This window comes from Bombus pascuorum, chromosome 1 (assembly GCF_905332965.1).
Source record: "Bombus pascuorum chromosome 1, iyBomPasc1.1, whole genome shotgun sequence".
In the NCBI taxonomy this organism is placed as follows: Eukaryota; Metazoa; Arthropoda; class Insecta; order Hymenoptera; family Apidae; genus Bombus; species Bombus pascuorum.
The window spans coordinates 32,251,216-32,271,462 of NC_083488.1; the positions used below are offsets into that span (position 1 = coordinate 32,251,216).

At 37.8% G+C, this 20,247-nt stretch overlaps 1 protein-coding gene across 8 annotated transcripts in view; it reads left to right on the forward strand.

Annotated features, from left to right (window-relative positions):
- The first annotated feature begins 1,281 nt into the window (after nt 1-1,281).
- LOC132910496 (protein NDRG3) overlaps nt 1,282-20,247 on the forward strand; it is a 34,036-nt gene continuing 15,070 nt past the window's right edge. For 2 of the 8 annotated variants that reach the window (XM_060966236.1, XM_060966246.1), the window contains exons 1-3: nt 1,282-1,676; nt 6,752-7,170; nt 10,929-10,982. In XM_060966236.1, the coding sequence (XP_060822219.1) occupies nt 6,956-7,170; nt 10,929-10,982 (269 nt within the window). In that variant the 5' untranslated portion in view covers nt 1,282-1,676; nt 6,752-6,955. Of the gene's footprint in view, nt 1,677-6,751; nt 7,171-7,321; nt 7,341-10,928; nt 10,983-14,283; nt 14,308-20,247 lie in introns of those variants that run through there. The other 6 variants (XR_009658788.1, XM_060966253.1, XM_060966268.1 and 3 more) reach the window with 6 other exon arrangements.

The window sequence follows — 20,247 nt, forward strand, 5'->3', positions numbered from 1 at the left end:
CCCTTAAGTTCTCTCGAGAACATTTCCGTTTCGTTGTTCCATTCTTCTCATATTTGACTCGATTACGAAGGAGAAAGAGAGAAACAACATCGATCGAACGAGGAAAGAAGAAGGAAAAGGGAGGGGGGACAAATGGATAAGGGAGAAGAGAAACGTGTTCGAACCGATCCGGGATTCTTGCGGACTAATCTCGAGAACGAGGTAAATGGTAACTGATCAACGGGGAAGAGACGCGGATGAAAGTGGAACGTGACGGTCCAGAATGCAATTGAATTTCAGATTTACGCTCGACAACGTAATACGACTTGGAATTACGTTGAATCGTACGTATAGGCTACTCATGCATACCGGTTACAAAAGAGCATCCGTGAGTTGGTTCGATTCTTTGCTTTGCTTTGCTTTGATCGTCGATTCGTTTCTAAGACGACGACGATGGACGCAACTCTGAACGAAATCGAAGTCTTAAAAAATTATATTTGAATTGTTTGACTAAATCTTGGATCGCGTGAAATACAACAGGTTTAAAAGCAGTTTAGGAGATATCAACTTTAAAAGGGGATGCTACGACAATGTAACGTATATCGTGTCATAAGTCATAAATTAAACGTGCAAATCGTAGGATGTTTACCGTATCTAACAAAGTCTTTCTTCGGTGCACGAAGCTTTCCGTTCCTGTCGTTGCGAACTAGATCTAGCTGGATCGTTCCTGTTAAGACTCGCGATAATTGTTGTAGAAACGATCGATTATGGATCTGGTTTCTCTTCGTGTTTAACACTACAAGTAGCAAATTTCTTTATCGAATATCTCGTAACAGTAATTACAGCTCTCGATCACAGGTTTCATACTTCGTTGTTACAACACGTTACTCGACTCGTTTATAAAATATCTGTTTCCCTTGCAAAATAAAAATATTATTAGGAAACTTTTTAATCAAACAGAATAAACACGATGATATAATATAAGATACGAAAATTATCTGCATACATATATCGTTAAATCTAAACACGTGCAACGACTCCACTCTGATAAAGCAACTAAATACATAGTAACAGCGCGATAGATAGCATAGATTCCTACAGAGCCGACGGAGCAAACCCTTCGGGATAAAACAAAAGTTGGTGTTATCCAAGGTCGATTAAGGTTGCCCGGTAGTCAGGTAAATGTTTTCCCTCTTGTATCGGGATCCTACATCTTGCAGCCAGATGTCGGTAGACCGTCCGTAACCGGTTCGATCCGCTCTACACCGCGCACGAAGCGACGCGCATTCCCATTGACCAGTCTGTAGTCTGAGTCGTGTATTCGGGCCAATAGTAATCGTGCGGTGCCTTTGAGAACACGGTACGGTCTCTCGTTAGTCTTGTCTCTCGTGGTGCGTTTTCACACGTCACACGTCGGAAACGAAAAAGGGCAAACGAAGGAAAAGAAGGGAACAACGAAGAAAGTTACGTCAGAGCACCGACGCGGTTAAGGAACAGAAAAGACAAAATCACGAGTTAGCTGTGAGAGCTGTCGCGAAGGGATCGAGCAACAGAAGGAAGAGCGAACACAAAGATCCCTAACGCTTCGTAATCGTCTGTCGCGTCTCTGTTTCCGTACTATCCTGTTCGAAAGTCGCAGAGAAGCTGCAACTCTTTTTCGGTACCAGAATTCCGCAGCGGGAGCCGCGCAAGACGAGGTGAGTCACAGGTCGTGCACCAACCACGCGCAATTTCCTAGTCGAGACTTGTTTGCGAGAATCGAACAGGTAATAAAAAGAAATTGCCCAACGCGACGTATAACATTCCGATCGATGACGATTGCGTTTGCCTTCGTCGTCTCTATCACTGATGTTTCAACGCGTATAGGTGCGTGTGTCCGTATCTGTATGTATGTGCGCGCGTTCGGGCGTTCGTTTCCTCGTCACATTTTCACACGACTCTTTCTCTTTTAATGACTGTGGCGACTAAGTATAACCGACAGCGACGTTACTCGAAGTGAGTCATAGGGTATCGTAACGAAGGTCGAGCTTCACCTTGCGAGATCAATCTCCATTCTTACCCTTACGTTTTTTAAACCAGCTCCCGCCACTACGGGATTTAACATTGACTGTCGCACGAGTGCGTCAGCGATACGATCGAGAGCTCGATACGTCACACTGGTAGCCCGGGTATGCGATTACTCGACGGGAAACGAGGTTAGACGTTATACACGCGGCTATCCACGCGAAAAATCAATACACGACCCTCCTGTGCTACGATCCAAACGCGCACCGATACATTTCTACTATTGCAGCAATTTCACCTTTCGAGGAAAACGATGATCGCCGTGGTTTCTGTCTTTCAAAAATTCCTACGTCTGCGTGGACACACACACGTACACGTAGATGCAAATACGAGTCGGAGACCGCAGCTGATGTTCGTCAGTTTAGGTTTCCACGGTCGTACGAAGCTTATATAAGTTATACGACGCATCGTACATGTTTGTGGAGTAATTTTAATCGAACGACTCGAGAGAATGATCGGAGAGGTTGGAATCGAACGTTTCGTCAATAGCTTGTAATATTTACGACTGTCTTCCTGTTCTTCATAAAAGTTTAATGGGATTTCACGGCTACGCTCGAATATCAAATTAACGGGCAGTAGAACAAACAGGGGTCATTCTTTAATACGGAAATCGGTTTATTTTCGTTCGTGAATCTACATCTACGTGTATCGAGCTTTTTACAATCTTCTTTCTTATCGATTTGTTTTCCCACACGCGCTTCAACCACGAAATATACGTTTTTCAACCTATGCTTCTACGTATGCGTATTTACACGAGGATTTAAAATCAAGTATTTACCTCAAGTAACGTTTATCGAAGGGACAAGCGATCCCTTTTTTAATCGTCATATGCCGCGTACTTTTATCGGGTTAAAGAATTTATAGAACTTCGAGGAGCTCCGATAAAATGAAAAACCAATTGCGCGTTTAAACTGTATATTTATAATCTTACCCTGAAACGTCGTGACTTTATTTTCGCTTTCTTTTTTCTTTTTTTTTTTTCTTTATATCACGTTACGAGAACTCGATGGTCACGAGCGTAACGTACAATATAACGTTCTTCGTAGTCGAAGAAAGAAATTTCTTGGTGAGTGAAGGTTTTAATTGACAGGAAGACCGTCAAATCGCCACGTTAATACCCCTTGGTGTTCCGAAGAGGGTCGTGCCCGTAAAAAGTGATTTACGCTTTCGTTTTTACGGTCAATAACGGGACATCGTAGAAAAGAAATTTCTTTTTAGCGAAGCGGGTCGCGTCGACCGGATTAAACGCTTACGTTACGAGGCGTTATTTTCTTCGCGACATCCAGCCCGGGTATAATTTATCGATCGTTATCGTCGCTTCGACATCGTGCGAATTCGTCCAAACGCAAATAATGAGATACGAAATCAATTCGTGGTCCTCTTGTATAATTAAACTAATATTATTAGTAAAATTTGACAAGTGTGAGTTTACAGTATTGACAAATTTCGTCGTACATTATGGAGGAAGTTTGGTAATAAAACAAGCATACAATCGTTGATCCAATATAAAATTGTACAATTATAAATTATCTGTACTAATAAATTCTCTTAGATAACCATAAGAAATTTGTTAATGAGAACTATCCACTTCAATTAAAATGTTCTACTTAGCATTTTTTTATTTTCCATAGATTCGTAGATTCTTTCATAGAAAATTACGATCAAATGTTATAAATTGAATGAAAAAAATGGCAGAAAGAAAATGGTATAACTGCAGTTTTCTTCAGATTCAAAATGTCAAATGGAATATTTTAAATCGGGAGAACAGGTGACAAGCTCTGCAAGTACATTTTACAAATTAAAATTCGTGATTATAGTATTCGACGTGAAATTTTAAAACTTGTAAATTAATAATAGCAATAAATCGTTTGAAATCATTTTTGTTTAATTACGAATAATCGTAAAAATTACTTAGCAAAAGTCTAACTAGAAGTTTACAACCTACGACTTATTCCTTGTTGATTTACTAATATTAGTTACTAAATTATTATGCAAGAGGTCTCACGTAACAAAATAGTAAGGCAAATATAAAAATCGATTGAACATCGAATCTTCGATCAGGCTTTTTATTTATCCACAACTTTTGCATGCACGTGCCTGTTTTCTCGGATACATGTACAAATATACGTCCAAAATCTTCGGCGAAGCGTGTAATCAGTGAATCGTGTGATCATTCGAACTTTGAAAATGTTTTCGCACACAGTCGAGCAATTTCGTAGCAATTTCGAATTGGCACAGCCACTGATCACCGTTTTCGCTTCTCTCTCAGCATCTGCGTGTTTTCACAAAGGCGCACAAGCGTTGCACCTTGCAATTGGCATGCGGCCACGCATGAATGTCTCGATGTGTAATGACTAAGTCATTGAATTTTGTGCATGCCGAGCCATGTTTCCTGACACCTATCTTTCTTCCTTGTCTTGTTTTCTTGTTTTGTTTCGCGAAGACTGGTCGACGAGGTAATGGCAGAACGATTCTACTCGCAGGTAAAGAGCTTTTCTACATTAATGGAAATGTCAAACGTTCGGAAAAAGATGAAGATATCGCGTTAGACGATTTAGACGCGATCCCGTAATCTCGAGAAGTACATCGAGATCTGGAATCGAGGAAGGGCGTACACAGGAAACGTCCTATTAGTTCTGAAAGCGCAACATCTGTCCCTTCCTTAGCTAGAAACCAATTAAGGAACGTCAATTAAGAATAGACAGGTGCACGCAGATAACATCAGTTTCGTCGTTCCTCTAATTTATCGAATTAAAAACGCTACGTTATGAAAACACCTATAGAAACAACGATAGAAAATGATAGAAATAAAACCTACAATTTCAATGAAATCTTTTCATATGTGATTAAACACGAACGAGAGAAAAAACGATAAATATAACGAATTGGAAATAAATTCAAACGATTAAATTCTGCAATTCCAATTAAATTTTTGTATCGGTGTATGTTCATGTGCGAATATGTGCATAGCAGTTCGAGTAATTATGAAACAGTTTGCCTGCTTTCATTTAGTTATGGTGTTTGGAATAAGCAGTGGTTGGTGTTGAGTCATCGAAAACATAATGGCAATTTCAACCGAGCAACGACAGGTGTAGTTGTCCTTTCTCCTATATAATGACGTCACGAACTTCCAACGATCCTTGATGCACAGCATTAATGAGCGACTGTAGTGTTATTCATACCTTTCGACCGCGTTTGGTTTTGCTCGATTTTGAATAATTAAGATGAGAACGTCGGTGGGTACAGCTGTACGTGCGGAAAGTTCACTTGAGTCGAATCACGAATAAAAACCTCAGATAAGTAATACACGAAGTTGAATTATATTAAAAAAAGAAAAAATTAAAATGGTATTACAAATATCTATCACTAATATTTTTTAATATGATTTCGAATATAAATAATTGAAACGAGATGTACCTGCATTTTTCTTCTCTCTTTTTGTTTTTTTTTTTTTTTTTTTTTTTGAAGGGGGAGATTACCGAGCGAAAATGAATTAACGAGAAAAACGAAGTAATTAAGAAAATTAGGTATCGGAGCGTTAGTAAAAACAGGCTGAAAACAAGAACAAAAGAATTACACGAGTTAATTATATATATACTATACTTGATATACGTAAATACGTACTTTGACTTGGCAAGCATATTTTTGTGGAATTCAAGCGAAAAATTCTCCTCTCGTAAATACGCGTTCCAACGAGGTACGAATTATAAGCACCCTTGGTCTATGACTGGCACTATAAATTCCCAATTTCAAACTAAAGTCAAGCTCATATTAAAATATACGTGCTTAACATGGTTCGTTTCACGTAAACCATCTACGTCAAAATATATAGGAAGAAAGAAATATTACAAACAAACTAAAATTTTGATTAAATCTTTCTATCGGTATGTTTATATATGATTATTTAACAGTTCGGTTAATCACGAAGCGAATCGCCTTGCTTTATTTAATTATAATGTAGTACGTAACGACTATTAGTTAAAAGTTTTAAATATAACTTCTCTGCTGGAGTGAAATTATTTCAACGTTCCAATGGTAATAATCATTAACGTGTCATTCATATCATAGATAAGTTATCTACAATACTGAAAACAGTGGAATAATTCTATATTTCGACACGGTTTACCTGTGGATATCTTAAACGGAAATTCGTTAAACGTCCGTTTAAATAAAATGAAATTAGAAGAAATAAGTAAATTGGTTAAACTTTAAACGTTAAATATTCTTTGCTGTACTAATCAAACGAGAAAAAATGAAATAGAACTTTCCATAATTTACTCCATAAATGATACTTTCCTTCGATTATCGTACCTACTCGTAGTTTGTTTATATGACTCCAAAATTCCATCAAAAATTTTCCAAGTTTCGACCATAAAGCATTTACACTTGCGAAATAAAAGATGTGACCAAATGCGATGCAATATTAAAATATTTATCGCCACGGTTACGCAATACGACATCCTAACTCGTAAAAGTATCGAAGTCAGTGGATTACGTCTTCGTATTCGTGGCGTCGTACCACCTGCGTCTGAAACGAAGTCGATGGCCGTTCCATCAGAGAATCGTTTGCCAATGCCTCGATCGATAGTCCGAGCGCGTTCACGTGGAACCTCTTTATCTTGGGTTTTCTTTATTTGCCCCTTTGCCCGTTCGTTTGCCTTGTTGACGCACGATATTGGCGTATCTCGTCTTCGGGCACGCGTATCAGCATCATCAACGCGGCAACAGCAGCAAGCAGCAATCGGAGAGGAGAACAACGTGGGACGCGTGTCGGCGAAGAACATCGAAGTCAGAGGTAGATCCACCGCAACGGTGGACAGGATCATCCTTGTCGAAGACGTCCGAATAGGTCGTCCGAGTCGGGGTTGGGTTTTATCATCGTGGGCGAGCAACAGCGAGCGGAAACGTCGCCATGCCGGCAGGTATTGGCGCTTCGTACAGGTCGTTAGGTGACCTGGGCGAAGACGTGTACAAAAGTACAACGATCGTCGACCAAACACAGACCACCGGGCAGAGCGTCCTCGAGAGTGTCAAGAAGGCTTTCAGTTTCGCCTCGCCCAAGGTCGATCTAAGGAAAAAGGACCCGCTGATCGTGGACCGCCGTGAGAGCGTCTCGATCGTCTCAAGGTAATGTCTTATATATACGTTATTGTCTGCGTATACAGGGGAAAAACCGGTCGGCAGGTAGGGGTGACGGTCGCGGGACACGCTGTTTCGCTTCGTCTTTTCGTTGTTTCTCGACCTCGGGCCTTTCTACTCAAGATTTACTCATCGCAAGTCGCCGATGAAGTAATTCTGTAAGTAATTCTGATTACTAGCAGATTGATGCACGATCTGTTTTGCTGACTTTTAAGTAAGAATCTAGATACAGAGTTATCAAATATTGAATCGTTATACAGTGCATCCGATTCTTTCAGTAATTTATGGAATGCTATTATTATTTATCTTCTTGTAAAACTTGCGATACTTGTATATATTTATTGTACGATATAGAATGCCTAACACATTGTTAATAATTTTGCATTATTTAGAATATATAATAGGCTGGTTTGAGTTAGTGACTTCATAGACATTCAAATTACGATTAATTGAATTGAAATTATTTTTATGTTAAAGAGAAGAACCTCCTTAGAGCTTATCGAATACTTTCTCAGTGAGATAGCATTGTTCGTATCAAAGAGAGATTTCGTATTGAAAGACAAACTCGATCAATGACGAGGTAACCTGGGTAGAAGCTAAGGAGGTCGTGAATGATCGGTTCGAGGTCGAAAATGTCGGCGGTACGGTTAGAGTGCTTTTGCTATTGGCCACGGTGGTGGACTGGGACGTCGTCGAATCGATCGTTACAGTTTCCTGCTGCTTTTTTAAATCGGTCGTCACTAAAATTACAGAAATGTACTTTGTGTACTAAGAAATATGACGAAAATTACGGGGATGGTGGCTTTTCGATTATTAAATTTTATTGCTACTAATACATCTGACTTACTAACTGCCTGCAATAACAAACTTCGGAAATAGAACCTATAAAGAAGTTCGTAATCTGTCTGCAAATATCGTATCGTTGTTGGAGTAAATGTAGGGATTATATTTTGCGCAGATGGACTCCTTTCTCTTGTAAACGTGCATCATTCTTTCGATCATTTTCGACTCTTAATCTTGTTTTAGCCTATTTCCTTTTAATTTAAGAAAAATGCGACACAGACGTTATTGGTACGTCCAATTTCTCGCTTCAATTTTTTATTATAAAATTAGTTTTAAAACGGTAGAAATTTTTTTCCTTATTGATACAAGAGTAAGATTAATAAGAGACGTAATAATTCGATGACGGCAACAGGGTTAATACCTTTCTCCTGTTACGTTGAACTCTGTAGCTTGGATTCGTACTGTGGCTTAAAATTATATTCGAAGTACGCGTTATGTTTAAACAATATCGGAGGAATTTTTCATAAATATATTATGTGTATTGTATTTCGAAATTTTATTATCACTGCAATGAAATGAAATTTCAATTAGATGTATTTCACATAATATATTCACAACAATTTTCCCTGGTTTCGTTGGTATCGAGTAAACCACAGGACAACACGAACGATCTCAGATTTTTCGAACATTCGATAAACGAAAAATGTTCAGGAACAAACACCCGATTTAATCGTTCCATTTAAAAACGAGAAATTGCATCCGCGATATTCTCGTTTTTCAAATTCCTTCACAATTTCTTGGATGGCGACGCACTATATTTGCAAGTGCTCTAGAATTGAGAATAATTAAGAATCGATAGCGCGACCACGGCAACGTGGTTCCAACGATTTCGATCTTACGATCGCTTCTCAATGTGAGCTCTTTGCAGCCTAACTACGAATCGAATTAGGCACACGCCTGTTATCAGAATAATCAAAGACTGGTTTAACCTTAAACACGGACTGACTTTAGGACCGGAAGTTGGTGGTGCGACTATTGATCGGTCTGGGTACAAAAGCAGGCCACGAGGTAAGCCGCATCGTGCGACATGAACGTCACTCCTTTCCTAGCACTTGTACCGCGTGTATTATATTCATTGTCTAATTTTTCGACTTCCTCTGCTTTCCTGTTTATCGCTTATATTTGTGCTCGCTGCTTTGCCACGTTATCTATGCTAACCTGAGCGAATGTCGTAACGCAACATTGGTGATAAGTTTGCTGTGCACCGAATTTCAATTAAGGATAACGATGTCACAACGCAAAAGCAATTTTAATATTTCTCTTCCCCTGAAAAACATCGAGGAAAGAATTTAATATCTTGTCGAAGAATTTGTATAATTTTATGTAGACGATCTAGGGTAATATTTCATTTTGATACAAGGCCCTTTCAGCTTCGGATGTTTTTGAATTATACATAGCGATATCAGTTTCATAAGATGTGTACATATAGGGATAATGGTCTAATCTAGGTTATAGTCTACAGTGCAGATCAAGTCTATACCATTTGTAATATCGGCTGAGAAAAGTTTCCAATAAGTCCAGTACAAATTCTATTTGATATTTATGAATGAAGTTAAATCAGAATTTTTATACGTTGCTACGACGAGATCAAATATTATGGAACGTATAGCGTTATATGTACTTTGATTCGATGGTAGAGAATTGTGCAAAACAGGAAATGTAATGTTTGATATTAAGCATATGATATAAATCACAAATTTTGAAAAATGTGATATATACGTTCAGCAGAATACAAAGCTGTGCTCTTTGCAATAGGAAGATATTCTGATTTATGTTTCCGGTATCTATCTGCTATTTACATTTATTTTCCGACTATTCCATGTATCAATGAAAGCATATATATATACATTATTATTATACGCTTTGATTTATGTTACAACACTCTGAGAATTTGCGTACATTCGTTTAAATCAGAGTGATTCCTTTCAGAAACAAATTGTACACATTCTGAAGTTCTTTTCTCAAACATATACCTATGTAATTTTTCTCTGTCATGTTACTTGTGTTTTCAAAACTGTAATTACCACATCACGCTGTAGTATATAACATTTTCAATAAATTCTAAATCGATCGTAATAAATAATGTTACAGAGAACAATTTCAATCTTAAATATATATTATAACATATAATCAAAATGAAAGAATTACCATTATTAAATGTTTTTGCAAAAGGGGAATATCAAGCGTGTAATCGCGTGTTTCGTTATATAACGACTAAAAATGGATTTCTGCAAAGTTATCACCGATGTTACATTGTTATTATCGTTACTAGTAATCTTTTTTTGCATGCACGTAGTCGGATGTATGTTCCTTTGTCCTCGCAACGCTCGAGTTGCATTAGCGTGTGCTTCGTGGCGCGCGACGACAGCGCGTGCGTTGTGGAACCGGCTTCTCGGTCCGAGAGATCCTCCTGCGAGGTCGATCCTCCGAGAACGGCGACACACCAACCGTATTCAGCACGACGCGTCTCTTAACCGCACGGATCCTCGATTTCCTCTGCGGGGAACAGCCCAAGCTTCTTTGTTTCAGCGATGTGTTCGATCGTTCTGGTTCACTTTGTTATCGTCTTTCAAGTCTATTTCCCCCGTTGGGCGGTTCAAGTCAACGAAAATTACGTGACATTAATTTACCATGTATTTCGATCGATCGTTGACCGGAAAATAATGCTTGGAACCTCGACGATATCGCGTATGCTTGAGGTGCGGTTAGGAACACGTGTTTCATACTGATACGACAAACTATTCAGACTTTTGGGTATAGATGATCGTTCATCGGTTTTTTAAAATAATGTATTTGAAATGTTTTAATTATATTGCCTGCTAATATTTGTCGTTGGTACCCGGGTAGAGGCCGTAAGCCGCTAGGGCCGGGTGTTGTTATTATTCGCCGCTATTTTGTTCTAGGGAAAGAAACAGGATGCCGACCGCAGCCACACCCGAGAAATCTGCTCTTTTGGGGTAAGTTTCGTTGAAAACAAACAACGTAGAACGTAGTCGCGTGGTTTACGTATCTATGTATGGCATACGTATATGTATTATAGATCTACCCTGCTCATATATGTACGTAGACTGCAGTTGATTTTGTACAAGAGTAAAACTGGCAGTAGTTGATCGAAGCGACCTGTACGTACACGTAATATTCATTGACATCCATCTGCTGTCCCGTAGGGATTTTCAGATCCCGTAGAGAGAGAATTGGCATTGACCCCGATATCGGTAAAGCCGAATGATCGTCACGGTAATAGGCAGCTACGTTGTTAAGAGTGGCAACGTTACTCCTCCTTTTCAAATGTACAGACAAGTCAAGGTTTGCTTTCGATAAATTGCTGATAATGTCAGAGGCGCGAGCGTAGACACGTCTTTCCATATAAAAATCTAGAACGATCATTTCGATCTGGTGTCATATTTGCACGAACATTTTTCTCTTTTTTCCCTTCCCCCCCCCCCCTCCCTCGCACTTTTTCTTGTTTTTTTCCATTGAAGTTATCGCAATTCTCTGAAGTTGTAACGCAAGAACGAATCGATACGATGCATTAACTCGGGCTCGGAGAAAATGAAATTGTAATGGCGAGGCATTGCGTGCGACCTATTTCTCCTGACTTTTATTGAATGACCGTGTATCGTTTTCGTTATTCACCATGGAAAATATATTTTTGCTTACACAGCGGGATGAAGTCTGAAAAGTATCTGGAGCACCGGTTCCGCGGAAAGCGAGTATTTTCTCGATTTTCCACCGGTAAAACGGAATTCTTGTAGTCGATTATTTGAACGAACTTTGGCGTTCTCTTCGTTGCGCTCTTTGTCCAAGTAGTACGAAAGTTCTTGGAAAGTTTCGCGCTTTACGCAATTACGTCTCCCTTTTGAATATAAATTTTGGACACAATTACAGTTGTCAAATATTACCTCAACTTGCAAGGTTTCTTCAAAACTATCTACTTTCAAGCGCGCCGAACCGTATTCTTTTTAATTCAAAGAGCCAGCTACGAATCGACGCTTGACGTCTGCCTTGGAGTTAACAATATCGAAACAAATTGAAGTCTCAATATTTTCGAACTACTTAACAAAATAAAGGAACCGATCGATGTAACAGAGAAAGTACATATGGGCGAAGGTTTAAATGCAGTTTCTAACACGACAATTTTAATGAAATCTGCGTTACATAATCGTTTCAAATGTACTTCGTTCTTGTACGCTGTTCACGACGAGCCAACGCGAGCCAAGCGGTAACAGCCGCTTTGATGCAGGACGCGACATTAAATTTCTAATTCTGCCAACACGTCGTATTGTTCCCATATAATTAAACTACGAGACTTACGCTTCTATCTGTTCGTACATAATGACGCTTGACTCGAACGTGTCCGCGAGACAAAGAATTCCGCTATCGAATATATCGCAATCCTAACACGTTTCGCAATTTATTGTTGTATACATATATCGACACGTTCTGTTGTAATTAATTTAATTTTGAGATTCACTTTTGAAGCGTACATTGGGAATACGTGATCAATTGCGCATTATCGTGTACAAGTTTCGAGTGCATCTCGTTTTGATTGAAACGATCAAATCGAACGATCGAGTAGTAAATAATAAAAGAGTTTGTCTTTTCAGTATAACGAAGCTTTCTGTTAAAGCAGATGTTTGATAGACACCCCCAATCGCGCGAATTGCCGGTTAGTTTTCTCTGTTGTACCGAAATTGGGTAATCCGACAGACTGGCGCCCTACTTCAAATTGCAACCAATAAACTTCTTCCTAATTGATCTCCGTTGCGGAGGAGTTAACAGTGAAATTAGGATTAACTGCGGGTCATTAGAGGAAGGAACAACTTCTCCTTGAAAACGTTAAGTTGCGCAATTTAAAAATATTTACTCGCAAATAGAAGCCAAGTTTCCGCGTTACATGGAAAGCAATGGGTAATATCGATCAACGTAGTATTTGTGTCACAAGCTTGTGGCAGTTGACAGTGCCATACATCGCTTAAAATAATACCCTGAACGAGAAAAGTTGAATCTGTGGTTTCATCTCGTAATTCGAATTAAACAATTTACGGATAATGCCTGGGAAATATTTGAAAAACTGTCTGTGTCAGTCTCGACATTCGAGGAATGCAGTTCTTTCACATCAAGATTAATCTACTATCTCTTGTCTCTTTTTCACTCTCCGAAGCATTTTATCTTAAATTGAAAAGGAGGAAAGTCGACTGTGTTTCGTTTTGAAACTCGAGATATGCAATTTACAGATGATATTTGAAAAATATTTGGAAAATTGTCGGTGTCATTTCTTTGACGTCAAACTCCATCTTCTTTGCTTTATATGTTTTCCTAACTTCTCTTTTGCATCGCGGTATTTCATCTTCAATTCAAAAGGAAAATATGGTCTTTTAGAATATAGTAACGTAGTAATGTATAGGTACGCACATGTCCTTCGTTGACACTCACTCCTGCGGTATAAGACACGCGTGATGATAAATGGTGTTAGCAGGACATTAAAATGTAAGAGTTCCTTGTGACACGACTCTGTGAACTCATACGTCATTTTGTTCTACTTTCGCTGAAAATTCATTTTTGTGCCACTTGGCAACACGCCCAATTCACCTGAATTGTACGATCCTCGGGACTTAGCTCAATTTCCCACTCGATAAAAACAATGGAACCATCTCTCTCTCTCTCTTGAAGATATATCATTGGTAACGTGATCGAAGCATTAGAAAATCGGAAACTCTACACCATCGTATGAAATTGTGGTTTCCGCGAGACGTACTCTTCTAGAATATTGGTTCGTGTTTTGTTCTGTCACGTGTTTCGTTATTAAAATGAGAGAAATATCAACACGAATATGAAATTACTTCATACAGTAACTGAATTGCAACGTGTCAGGATAGCGATCGTAACCTTAATTATATCGTAATAATTCATAATAAGGTATATTAGTATACGTTTGTATGAACAGTATCTGTAACGAGAATATGGTAAAAAAGCGAAGGTAAATCCGTGATTCTCTAATTACTAATTAACAATTGTAGCGAAATATCTTATACGTTGGCATTGCGTTATAATGCCGATCATTGTAGCAACTAATTAACGAAAACGGAAAATCCCACGTTATTCAAATCTCGTGCAACATCATAGCGTCCTTTAGAGGCAGAAAAGTTTCAATAACAAAGAGAGATACCTACGTTGCATAATTAGCGAGTGCGCATGAAACTAGAGAAGAGGTCACGAAATAGTTGAAAATTAGAACAAACACCCTACAACGACTCTTCGAGGATCGGAGGCGAACGAAAGGTAACGAATTGTTGTGAGATTGAAGTTAATGCATGGTATTGGATAGACCGTATTTCATTTTTCTCTTTATATTACATTTTGAGATGCATTTTTCTCGACGTTCAGCATCCGATCAATTTCTATCTTTAGAAGCGATTAAAGTTTATTTTTCTCTGGGTGAAACGGCTTTAGCGAATCGTGCTCTGCATTCAGCATAGATTTAGCGAGCAATCGTTCGAGATTGCCTGGTTTTCGAAAGAAAGCCTGACTCCAGAAAGGAAAGACGTAAATCAATCTGTTCCCGACAGCCTCGTCTTACATGCGTCTCTCTGCGACAGAGGACTGGCTGACGAAAAAATGTCATGTGCAGCTCGGTTAATCGATCGGTAAAAAGGATACAAACGAGATATCGAATGACGGGGATATCGAGTGTTCCTTCTTGGTGGTTAGCTGGGTTTTTATCGATCGAATGGTTTCTTACGAATCCACCATTTTCTCTTCTTCGGTAAGCGTTACGAATCTCGACAGGTACCGTAAACCGTATACGACTTGTTTCTACTTCTAACCGCAGCAATTTTATTTCGTGTTTCGGTGTGCTTTCATAAATTTATGTCTACTCGCGAGGAAGACTATCCACTTGATAATGGAATTATAATGATTTTTTAATATATGTATCGCGACTATTTGAACATTTGCTATAGAAAACTTCAAAAAATACATTAATTCGGGACCTCATTAGCACGCGTTACAACGAGATACGACTGTCCTGAAAATAAAAAATGAACGTAGGAAAATCTGAAAATGTCTAGCTCTTAAACTAATTGTCAATAGTACATTTGTTTCAGTATCTTCGTGAACTAACTATATCAAGAATTTATGCCATGATCGATGGAATAACGTGCCTCGTCTGTTTTAGCACAGTCTCTTATAGCTTGCGTTAGATTCCTGGTATATTATTTAATATATAAATATAACATATTATTATTTTTACGATATAATATATCTGATCATTAACGAGGTTCATCAACATCGTTCACACTGTAAATTCCACAGAATGTGATACACGAACCCTAATTAAAAATACTGTTTCAGTGGATTCCTTATCTGTTTTAGCCGCTCCAGTTTCGAGCATGCGTCGTCGTTTATTTGACCTGAAATTTAAATCAACTTTAAATTTCGAATTAACTCCGGAAAAACTAGGAAACTGGGCACGGTATCCGCGATTAATTTGCAGCGAGTTTGAAACGGATTTGAAGCTCGGCTTAAAGCTCTCTGATCTTTCTATGCGAATACCTCGAAAGTTCTCCCGTTTTTTTCCCCGCTAAGTCATTGAAGGCAGCCGTCGATTAAATCCTGCTTTTCAGGGATATTGTGTCTATTCAGGAGTTTTTTGCAATTCCCGCGAACACCTTCCACCGAATACCTTTTCTTTTCGTATACGTAACACGAAGCAATTTCGCAGTTGAAAAAAAAAAAAAAAAAGGAAAACAGTAGAACGTCCGATTCGCGTGAAAATCTGATCAGGCGTCTGCCTAGCAGATTTTCAACGTTACGGTTTTAGAAATCCATTTTCGTTCGTATTATCCAATCGTCGATGCATCTACGAAGCTTCTTTAAATAAAGAGGGATCCTGGAAGGCAAGCCGACGTCTAGAATTTGCATAACCGATATTCCAGCATCTTCACTCGCATCCTGGAATAATCAATTCCCATTTCTTCGAGCACTGGAACTTTAAAACTAAGCAGCTGTCACGGAAAGGTAGATGATTGAATCGATGAGTTTTGTTCGAATACCTTGTGAAATGCAAAGCTGGAATATTTTTATTTCAATTTGCTTTGCAATAATCATAATTCTGACTTATCGAATGTTTGCGAAACAGTGGTTTTTGGCATAATTATAAAATTTAATCAAAAGGGAAACGCAAAAATACGTTGACAGCATGCTTTTATGGTTACTATCTTCATCGACAACTTGGGACAGGAACACAACCGGATTCAACTTGCACCGGAAATGATAGTGCGACGTGCTAGCGATACGGGAAACCACACACAGACAGATTTGCTGTGCTTTGAAATTCAATGAAGTGAACTCAAACGATATATTCGAACCACTACAAGTACCGTTTAATCTTTAACCGGAAACTAGAACAGCTGGAGAATTAATGTGATCATTATATTAACGTAATAGGTTGGAAACGATAATTCGAAACATTACTTAGAAGCAGAAGAACCAGTTATCTCAAGGAATGAATTTTCAAAAAGAGCGATATTGTTAAAATCATACTGTTATTCTAAAGGAAATATCAAATATAATGTAAGTGCAGTTCGCCGTGAAACGAATATCTTCTTAAAACAATTAATACCTTTTTAAGAAAGCAGTGATAAAAAGAAACGAAGAAAAATGGAATTCTAACTTAATTTAAAAACTGAAGCCTAAGTAATTTTATCTAGAAAATATTTTTTACAAATATACTATATCTTGAACATTTTGCTTGCATATTATATGCATTAAAATGCAAAAGTCATTAAAATGCATTAAATCCTTAATCTAGTAATAACCTACAACCTCTAACCTACATAATATCGCGTTTATGCGAGATAAAGTTAAATTCATCGAGGTATAAAAAGAAGGCTGTTAACAAGAGGTATACTTCAAGTTATATTATTCTGTTATTGGATGTCTCGTCGTATTTTTAAAGTACATCGTATTTCGTCGCAAAAATATGGGAATTTTTTTATTGTAGTTTTGAGTAATTAAAAAACGTTCAATTAAGTTTAGACGAAGCACTCGACATCTTTAAAATTTCGTTCGCTTCACGGACGATAATGGATAGTAATAATTTTCTTCCTCTTCCTTTAGTAGGTTTCTTCCTTATTAGGATTCTCATTTGCAATTATGGAACGTATTTTCAACGAAGATGACTTTTATTATATCCTAGTCTTAAAATGTAAAAAAGTAGATGAAAAAACTTTGATGAAACTATTTATTTTTTAGTTATCATTATTGGATAGTTATGCTAATAAGAATCTAGCATTCGATAAAGTAAATATTTGTACAGAATATATATTGCAATGAATATTTTCTGAATGAATTTAATTATCTCCGCTTGTGTCGAAAAATACATAGAAATTCTAAAATATTGAAAAATAATATTGATATTCGCATATAAATTACGATATTTTACATAAATTTCTCTCGTGATCCTCGTTTTTTCTCTTCTATGTTTTTCTTCGTGCTGAATCTTAAACGTTCGTTTCAACACCTGTTCGCGTAATAACATTATGGTATACGTTACCAGAGAAATATGATCATAGTAATAAAGTGAATAAAGTTGGGTTACTATCGTTCGCAAGCGATGCTCTATCAGTGTAAACAAGGGAGTACTGTATATCTAAGCGAGACTTTATCAATTTATCGTCAAATTCCTTGGCGTGAGAAATTACTTTGAAGAACCTTTTACTGATGTCGTTCGACGCTTAACTCGCTCGAGGCTACATTTTTGTTTTAACAATAAAACCAATAATATAATGGTTCGGATTATAATACAGTTAAATTGTAAAAAAATATGGTTTACTAGTCGTTCTTAAAATTAGATAGATATGTAGCTCCATTTATAATGAACTCTATATCCAAATGGTCCTCTACGGTGCTAGAAAAATTACAGCGAACTAACAGTTTTGCTAAAAACTACCTTCAAACATATTCTATTATTCTGATCACTATTCTGCCTTAAATACGAGTACTACCAAGTAATTTTAAATATAATTTTAAAGTAATTTTAAGTAATTTTAAATAAATTCAAATAACTTTCATTTGCTAATATTAAAAAACTGTTAACGCTGTTCCATTTTTAACGAATACTTGGAAACATTTTAGCGATTCAATCTCGAAATGATTACTTTGAAAGTACGTTTGTACATGTATCGTGAAGTCCGCGGGATAACGTATTGATTTTCAAGTAAAATCAAACTGCCGCCATCCAGCTGTGTCTATAAATCTCGAGTATAAATTTAATGAAATAATTTCTGCAGATATATTTTCGCAGCGAGTGCCAACGTTGTGAAAGGGAGAATCCAGTTCCATATCTTCTTCTTTTTGCGAGATCACGGCTCCATTCAAGCGCCACATGAATAAACGAAATATGGAATGTGACAGAAAGAGTATTAAAATGATAGCAGAAATTAATTCACATTGGCTAACGAGGTCATTTTTAAAGCTTGTATACCAGAAAATAGAAGCAGTATTTCCATTTACATATATCTATATATACATAAGAAACAGTATTAAAAAAGAGAAACACGAGAATGGCATTACTGGAAAAGCAATTTACGCAACGCTGCCTTTCCAAATGATAAAGCAAGGAAAAGAAACGTTTAACAAAAGGGCAGGATCAGCCCCGGGAATCTAACGAAGAAAGTAACTTCTTTATGAGGTCAGTGGATGGTATTTTCACTGATATTTCTTCAAGGAGAGGGTGTCGTTCCTTTATCTCGCTCCAACTTGCAGAAGCGTCAGCATGTAGGGAACAGGTCAGCCTGAGATCCTGACATTTCCCCGGTGAACTAAATTGGGTCGTCCCGTAAATCCTCAGAAATACAGGTCAAAGTAAATTCTTCCAGTATTAGACGGAGAAAGAGCGCGGGTTGCATCGCCCAAGTACTTTTTAAACGGTTAACATGATCAAATTAATCACCGCGAGTATCGTTTCTTTTTCCTAGCGATTTAAATCAGGAAACGCTTTACTGCGAAAGGACGATCGTATAAAACGTGCCATTGATTTTATTGCAAGAAGCACTTTAGAATTTCTTGGAACTCTAAGAACTAAGCTTCGATATTTTAAAATTCAACCTTGATCTTTTCACAAAATAATGGAACTTGTACAGTATGAGACACTACTTTTAGTAGAATAATAAGACAATTGGGAAAATATCGTGTACCTTAGATTCCTCTAGACAAGAACAAATATCAAAAAAGAAGAGATGTAGCTGGAAGATTGTTCGTAATCGAATTTAGCGAATTACAAGACGAATTACCTAGTTCGACTTAAACGTTATACTGACACAAATAATCCTATTTTATTCTAATATATTGCCCCTAAGTTGCTGCCTTTTATAAGTCGTGAAAATAAAGCGAAAGACGATAGAATCATCGTTAAAGCCATAAATACACATGTCAAGACGTAAAAGAGGAAAATCAGTACTCCGATTTACTGGATCACATAATAAACGCGTAGTTAAACGAGCCTTAAACGGCCATTTCGCTGGAGAGTGAAATGCACTTTTGAACATTACGGAAGCTTTAACGAAGAAGAACGCGGTGCTACGTGTTTCCTCTTTAATGTATCTACAGCTGAATAGAACTGCAGGCGTCAAAGGGAAATTGCGCACACGAATCACAAGATTACCGCATAGAATGCAAGCGTGTGGTATGTACGGTCTCGGGGACACGGGCCATCTTCAGTAACACACGATCCGGCCAGCAACGCCATGCTCGATAGGGCGTGGTCCTCAGGATCGATACCATAAAAAGCTCACTACACCACCGACTTCTTTAATAAAGTACGTGGCTTTGCGTGTACGCGTTTATATTAAACGTTTCCACGAGTTTCATGCAAATTACCCATACCTTCCGTGGGCGCGCGTCCGATTATGCCCTTTATCACGCACATCTAGCGACATCATGGGCATAGCAAGTGCTATCAACGATTCAGCTGTAGAAAAATATAGTAATCGAGGAAAGCATTTGAATACTTATCATAGACAATCTTTATGAACATATCAGATGCGCTGTATGAACACCTTTTGGAATTTCATTAACACTGTATAACCTAGTTTATGCAAATGTTATTTGATAGTATGAATTACAAACGATTTCAAGTATTTCTTACATTGCAATGTCTTGCCTCGTGCATTTAATGAATTGTTGCGTTGATGGAAATTATCTACCTCGTTTATGTAGAAT